We start from the raw sequence: 8,370 nt of genomic DNA, 5'->3' as shown, positions 1-8,370 counted from the left end.
AAGAAAAGCCTTAAATTTAGACTCCAAGGACCTACGCTTTAAAATTGCTTATCACTTTTTTATTTTACTATAGTAAGAATACTTAACATGAGGTCTACTCTCAAATTTTTTAGTTGCCTACTATAGTAATCACTGTAGGTGCAATGTTATACAACAGATCCAAAGAACTTATCCATCGTGTACAATGAAGACTTCATATATCCTGAAGAGCAACGCTGCATTTCCCTCTTTCCCAAGCTCCTGACAACCGTTGTTCTACTCTCTTGGGGAAAGGATAGTTTCTTCAAGAAATGGTGCTATAAAGTCTGAATATCCACATGGAAAATAATGAAATTGTACTATATTCTACACTACAGACACCAATCAGTTCAATGGATTAAAGATTTAAATGTAAGATCTAAGGCTACTAAACTATGGAAGGAAACAGGAGAAAATTTTCATGACACCTGTCTAAATAGTAGTTTCCTAGACATAACAACACCAACACAGGCAACAAAAGCACAAAAGCAAAGATAGGCAGTAGGACTAGGACTACATCAAATTGAAAAAACTACTGCATAGACAAAAAGAACTTAACAGAGTAAAAAGAGAACTTACAAAATGGGAGAAAATATTTCCAAACAATTTATTTGATCATGGATTAATATATTCAAAATACACAAAGACTCCTACAGTTTGATAGTTAGAAAACAACCTGATCAACAGGCAACAAATTTGAATAAACATTTCTCCAAATATGACATACAAATGGTCAACAAGTACATCAAAATGTTTACAAACTAATCATCAGAAAGATGCAGATCAACCACTTTTTAATCATGAACTTGGAAAATAATTTTAGTTTGAAACTTTAATCTGCCCATTCACAAAATGATACTTTTTTATAGCAATCTTAAAATAGGATAACCAAATGCAAGAATATGACATTTTTTAAACTATCATGTTTTAATGACATAAAGTATTGAATTGCTACTCTAGCTTTATCCTATGATGATTTCTATTTGCATATTTGCATATTTCAATAATTTTCTCACTTGGAATTAGATCACTTTATTTATGTTTAAATATCTGATCATGACAACAGTAAAAAGCCCCAGGAAAGAGTTCTTGCCATTTAATTATTCTTAATAGTCTAATTATTTTTGAATAGTTGGCATTAGTCTTTACCAAACAATTATCAAAACTAACCCACATATATAATTAACTCAGAATGGGCAAAAATATGAAACATATTACATGTTTTCAAGGGGAAGTTGTTTTACCTTGCAAAGATTACAAGCCAAATTACTTGCTGGATACTCATTCAAAGCCCTTTGGAAAATTTCAAGATGAATTTTTTCTAAGGAATCAGAGTATTTAGTTCCAATAATTCCTATAAGAATTATTATTTCTATCTCATAAAGATAACAATTAAAAGCTATTTAATATTATTGCATTGTTTAATGGCATTTAAGAGCAAAGGAAATAATTTTTGGCAAACTTGACTTTAGCCAGATTTTAAATATACTAAAAGGAGATTATTATATGAGTGTAAACAAGTTGATGAAAGGAAATTCCTGCTAATGGTGGTTTTGATAGACTACACTGTATATTGAAGTGAATGAATAGAGATTACAGTAAATGTAGACAGTAAAAAGCAATCAACGTAGAAGTACTTGAGAAGTGTGGATAAGAGGGAATCAGTGAGCTAGATAAATAACTAGAGAAAGATACAAAGGAAGAAATATGTGAAATATATGAATGTGTTCTTAACCATAGATCAAGAAATTAATAGAGAGGCAGGGTTAAAGAAAGAATGGGAATGACTGATGAATTGGGTTCTAGAAAAATGGGGAGGGAAGGCAATCTTTGTTCATTAAAAATTACTGTGATAGAATTTTCATTTGAGGTCGAACTCCTAACTCCTAGTTTAAAGGAAGCAGAAACTTTACTGACTAGGAGGAAACAGTCTTATTATGGGCTGTGGTGCATGACTTGCTGAAAGACTTTCCAGTAAAACACCAGGGAATGTACACTTGAACCAAATCCAATGTTTTCACCTAGTCTGTCTGCAAATCACTCTCTGGACAGAGAGCAAGCCATTTCAAGTCTAGCAGAAATGAATTCGTAAAGAAAAGAAAGAAGAAAGAAAGAAAAATGAAAGAAAGAAAAGAATAGAGAAGAAGAGAATCAACTAAGCAACAAAACCAAACAATGAACCTAAAGAAATTTCAGAGTTTGAATTGTTCAGTAGGTAGTAGTACAGACCTATTCGTGGCTGTGAGATGCTGCCAAGTTGATTCTAAAAAACTTATGAACTGAAGTTGAAAATAGTTAAAAGACTCTGAAGTTATGGCAAACTATAAATTAAGATAAAACCTTAGACGACTAGTTATGGATTTGAAAGACTAAAGAAGGATGGTTCTCAATTGGCTTGTGTGCATATAAGCATGGAATTTATTTTGAAGTAAGGTGTTAGATTTTGGGTGTAACTATGAAACAGAACACTTTTCGAGGTTTTTTAGTTACTAGGAGAAAAACGCATTTTAAGATTCTCAGGAAGTACTTAAGGCAGGAAATTGGAGGTAGAAAGAAACTGAAGATGTGGGATACCAATAATAATACGATTGAAATAGTTAAGATGATAAAGTCCTGAATTAGGAAAACTATAAGCCAAAGAGTGTCTAGTTTAGAGATATTTTTAATGATGTTTCTGAGCATAGGGTGACCTACCCCTCAAAGAGAAATTGAATATCAAAACGCTAAACTGTAGTTCTTTCACAAGCATGAATAAGTTTTCCTGTTTTTTCACTTTATGTCATGATATGCTATCACCCTGTAGTCATGAAAATAATGCAGTTAATGATGCAATTTAGTAGTAACAATTGGTTTAGTTGATAACTTTGGCCAATTTGATTTCATTTTTCTTGCACTTTGTAATGTTTTCTTGTTCAGAACCTCATCATCTGGAATCCCCAATCCTGAAACCTCCTATCCTTTTTAAACACTGAATCCTAACAGCTCATATCTGACTCAATTAAACATGGATAAATCTCCCCTCATTCATCTCCCATGGAATTTGGAGGAATATACAGTATTTACATTGTTTGAGAGCTCTGTCTCAATAGATTAAATCTCCTTAGGAATTCCCATAGTCGTTAGAATGAATCCAAATGCTAAGGCTCTGGTTTCAAGACACTTTATAAAACAATAACAGCTAACTGCTATAACCATCTACCCTAACTCCCTTTCTTTCCTTTTGCCAAGTTGTATCTTTCATAGAATTTAAACTTCTCAGGTTTTGGATCCTCAAAGAAGATACACATACAAAGACAGATGTAGCTCTCATATGGTCAACTCTAGTACAATGTGTATCATATATGAAAGTTATTTTCTTGTCCCACCTAACTGCTGAAAAGAGAGAGAGAAGGGGGAGAGAGAGAGAGAGAGAAAGAGAGAGAGAAGAAGAGAGAGCGCGCGAGAGGAAGCCAGGGCTCGGTATCTTTTATCTTTCCATTACCTCCCACTTCACTATTGCCTGATGAGTGAGTTGTGCTCCAATTTGACCAGCAATCACCCCTCAGCTACTCTTCCATACAGTTTCTTGTAGTTGGGTTTATATTTCATACCAGACAACTTTCTTGGCTAGAGTACCCAAAGGAAAGAAGAGCAAACCTAGCTACTCCTCAAAATAATGACTTAGACCATATAGTGAAAGGGTTTGCAGTGCCTCCTTGTCCCATGTCTTCCTTCTGCCATTTCTATCTACTTCAGTAAGTTCCTGGCCAAAGTTTGCACAAGGGATAGCCTAAGTCCCTTAAAAGTCTATTAAGTAAGACAATATCTATTTCTTCCACCTTCTAGGCACTCTAACTCATCAGCGATGATTACTTTGAAGCTACTTTCTTGCTTACTTCTATAGCAGTGGGGATAGGCAATGCCCTGCATGCCCAGCCTTGGGAAAGAAAAAGAAAAATCCAGTCTCCCACTAAGAAGATAAATACTTATGTCTAGGACTTCTCCTTAAACTCTTACTTTTGTGTGTTTGCATGTGTGTGTGTGTGTGTGTGTATGAAAAGCAAAGGTAGCTGTGTGTGAAAAATTAGTAAGTACTGATATGATGGATCAATGGATCTGCTGGGTTCATTTTCTTAGTATTTGTCTTTGGTATATTGGGATGTTGAGTGTCTGCTATTTTCAGCCACAAGGCTTTCATTACAATTCTGAAAGAACATGAAAACTATTATTCATTATCCCATTAGATATTTCAGTTTATAATTCCAGTTTAAAATGTTTAAAAAAATTAATCAAATATATAGTCAAAGTTTAAATGCCCAAGAAAAACTGGCTTTCAAAATTTGTTCAATAAGACATATGAATTTAATAAATTGTACATTAAACAATGGAAAATAGCTGTGGGTCTTCTTTTCCATGCATGAACATCTCCTTAAATTTTCAAGAATGTTTATAAACATACCTGAACTCTAGAGCATACCAAAAATCATGCCATGATTACCAGTGGTCTCTTGCTCTAGTATCTGAGTTCTACCTATTTCCTAATAAGGCCTATCTTCTTACTGGTGTATAAATCCCAATTAATAGATGCCTTTGCTTCATAAGCTTTGTAGCTCGACCTTTCTTATCTATTTCTTAATATCTCACACATTCTGCCTTGAATTTCAAACTTTCAGAAGTCTAAAGTTTCTTAAAATAATTAAGTTATATATTGACCCATGAAATACTTGCTTTCATGGAATGCGTGATCCCTTATCTGAAACATAGTGACCTGTTTTTACAACTTTGGACACACTAGCATCTTAAACTGTTGCTATAGCCACTTTCTTTTTTAAAAGATTTTATTTATTTATTCATGAGAGACACATAGAGAGAGAGGCAGAGACACAGGCAGGAGGAGAAGCAGGCTCCACTCACAGAGCCGGATGTGGGACTCAATCCCCATTCCGAGTCTCCAGGATCACACCCTGGGCTGAAGGCGGTGCTGAGCCACCCAGGGATCCCCTATAGCCACTTCTTTTTTTTTCTTTAATCCTTTTTTAAAAATAACTTTATTTTTTATTGGAGTTTAATTTGCCAACATATAGCATAACACCCAGTGCTCATCCCATCAAGTGCCCCCCTCAGTGCCCATCACCCAGTCACCTCAACCCCCTACCCACCTCCCTTTCCACCACCCCTTTCTGTTTCCCAGAGTTAGGTGTCTCTCATGTTTTGTCCCTCTCACTGATATTTTTTTTTTTTTATGATAGTCACAGAGAGAGAGAGAGAGAGAGAGAGAGGCAGAGACACAGGCAGAGGGAGAAGCAGGCTCCATGCACCGGGAGCCCGATGTGGGATTCGATCCTGGGTCTCCAGGATCGTGCCCTGGGCCAAAGGCAGGTGCAAAACCGCTGCGCCACCTAGGGATCCCTCTCACTGATATTTTCACTCATTTTCTCTCCTTTCCCCTTTATTCCCTTTCACTAATTTTTATATTCCCCAAATGAATGAGACCATATGATGTTTGTCCTTCTCTGATTGACTTACTTCACTCAGCCTAATACCCTCCAGTTCCAACCACATTGAATCAAATGGTGGCTATTTGTTGTTTCTAATGGCTGAGTAATATTCCACTGTATACATATACCACATCTTTTTCTTTTTTTTAAAGGAATATAAAACTATTGACCACTGTTTACCAGTATTTACAATAAAGTAAACAATATACAGTTGGATAACATTCTGACTACAAAGTTATCATTTTTCCTGGTTTCTGCTGAACCAGTAGTTCAAATACTGAGAAGATTGAGCCTACATGTTAGGAATGAGTTGGGGTGAAGAAAAAACATGCAGGTCAAGAATTTGGATTATAGAAGTCTGTCCACCCATTTATTCCAGCAGGTGCTAAATTGTAAACATTTCTAACCACCTGGTTATGATCAGGTTCCCATGAACGAAGTCTTAGACGCTCCATGAATCATGACCTTTTAGTCAATACAGCACAAGGGTTTTCAACTTCTTGAAAAGGAACGGTTCAGGGGATCCCTGGGTGGCTCGGCAGTTTGGCACCTGCCTTTGGCCCAGGGCGCCATCCTGGAGTCCCGGGATCCAGTCCCATGTCGGGCTCCTGGCATGGAGCCTGCTTCTCCCTCCTCCTGTGTCTCTGCCTCTCTCTCTCTCTCTCTCTATGTCTATCATAAGTAAATAAATAAATATTTAAAAAAAAAAGGTATGGTTCACTAGAAGGAACCTTTAAATATCCATTTAACTAAGTTTTGCTTACCTAATTAAAGTACACCAAAACTTGTCTAGTTTTGCCCTTTGGGTGGGGAGGCTGTTGGTGGTGATCAAAATTTTCCTTTCAAGGATTTGGAAATAAACTTGCATTTATGTGACTGTAACTAGGGATATGGATTCTGATATGGCTGCTTTTAAATTGTCCAATTTAAACTCTTTACATTATATTTAAATTGTCCAATTAATTACAAAATTTGAAAGGTTAAGGCTTCAGGAAAAATTTCAATGTAACTTTAAGTGATTTATTTCTTAAGTTGCTGAAAATGATAGCATCCCAGAAACATGGCCTTATCCATGGTTATAAAATGCTGTTTTTGTTTTGGTGAATGTTTCAAAAATAACAAAAAGAAAAGAAAACCACTTATGTATGTACTTTTAAGTATATACACAAAAAGCCCTAAATAAATAACCCAAAATGGTCCTTAGGCATATAGGAGTTAAACACAAATTCTGACTGAGTAGCAACTATGAAAATTTCCCTCAACATTTAGAAAAGGTGTTCTCTGATGCAGGGGGATAATATGCCATGGTCTCAAATATTCTTTTCTGATAAAGGAAACAACTACAGAAAGCTTTTATTTGTTCAAAGTAACCAGTGCTATAGATGCAAAAAACCCCAACAACTCCTCCAATACTACTTCAAAACAAACATATCAAACTTGATTTTCATTAGAATGTTATTTCTTCACACTAATAAACCAAAAAACAAAGACCCAGATTTTATATATATATATATTGAGCTTCATCTTCTGGACAAGAATGCCAAGTTAGTCTCTCTTCATAAAATGCAATTACGATCTGAGGACACTTCATATTTGCCTCTTTTGCCAGCACCAAGTCTGCCTCATCTGAATCTTTCCATTTCATGAGAAACATTAATTCTCCACTGCTGTCTGTGGCACCAATTATTCGTTCAGGATCAAGACCTCTGGCAAAGCCTCTTGGTTTATCAGCCTTTTCACTTTGGCTGCTAAAGCATCCAGAACCAAATTTGTAGTCAACCTCTCTGCTTCTCATAGCATCTCTTTTCTTCTTTAATTTGCTATCATCAGATTCACTGTCAGATAAAGATTTTCTTTTTGTACCATCTTTTTCTTTACCAGCTTTTTGAGAATTAAGAAATGCTTCAATTAACTCTGGACAATCTAAATTTTCTTCAGGTTCCCAAGTATTGTCAGCATCTGTAAATCCCTTCCACTTCAGGAAATACTCCACCTTCCCATTCACTACACGGCGGTCCAGTACTTTTTCCACCACAAATTCTTCAGGCTCCGACTCTTCTACTTTTTTACTCTTTCCATTCTGTTTCTTTCCCATTTTTTGCAATGTAGTTTTATTGGAGGCCATTTTTTATTGGAGACTTGAAGAGCTATTATTCACAGCCTCCGAGCTGAGCTGCTCTGGGTCCCGGGTCTGCGGCGTCTCCGCCCCTGCGCGCCTCAAGCTCCAGCCACATCCGAGGGGGCTACCACATCTTCTTTATCCATTCATTTTTCGATGGACACCGAGGCTCCCTCCACAGTTTGGTTATTGTGGACATTGCTGCTATAAACATTGGGGTGCAGGTGTCCTGGCATTTCACTGCATCTGTATCTTTGGGGTAAATCCCCAACAGTGCAATTGCTGGGTCAGAGGGCAGGTCTATTTTTAACTCTTTGAGGAACCTCCACACAGTTTTCCAGAGTGGCTGCACCAGTTCACATTCTCACCAACAGTGCAAGAGGAGGCCCCTCCCCCAGAAGACCAGCTGGAAGGAAAGGGGAAGAGCAAGTTCTTAGTCACTTCTTTTTAAAGTGAGACCCACTATTCATGCTTGGTTGTTTTTGATTTTCTTTATTTTTAACTTTTTATCTTCATAATTTTGTTTTACAAATCTCAGAACACCCATCCCAAATAGTGTTTTGGTTCCCTAAAGATCACATCTTAGAAACTTGATTTAGTCATCTAGATGATGACACTCAATACTATGCTGTACTTGGAGAACAAGTACAGGCCTTGGAGAAGTTGCAGGTTCATTTCCAGACCACTACAATAAAGTAAATATCACAATAAAGCAAATCAAGTGAATTTATTTTGTTTTCCCAATGGATATTTACA

General features: G+C 36.4%; 1 protein-coding gene across 1 annotated transcript; it reads right to left on the bottom strand.

Moving 5' to 3' along the window:
- Window positions 1-6,677: 6,677 nt before the first annotated feature.
- LOC112662372 (chromobox protein homolog 3-like) lies at window positions 6,678-7,660 on the bottom strand. Its single transcript, XM_049093359.1, has one exon. It carries the CDS (start codon window positions 7,618-7,620, stop codon window positions 6,994-6,996), a length of 627 nt encoding a protein of 208 aa, XP_048949316.1. The 5' UTR covers window positions 7,621-7,660; the 3' UTR covers window positions 6,678-6,993.
- Between the last annotated feature and the right edge of the window lie 710 nt (window positions 7,661-8,370).

Source organism: Canis lupus, chromosome 13, assembly GCF_003254725.2.
Source record: "Canis lupus dingo isolate Sandy chromosome 13, ASM325472v2, whole genome shotgun sequence".
Classification (NCBI taxonomy): domain Eukaryota; kingdom Metazoa; phylum Chordata; class Mammalia; order Carnivora; family Canidae; genus Canis; species Canis lupus.
Note: the sequence above shows the minus strand (reverse complement) of the source record. Positions and strands in the feature narration are given on the sequence as shown.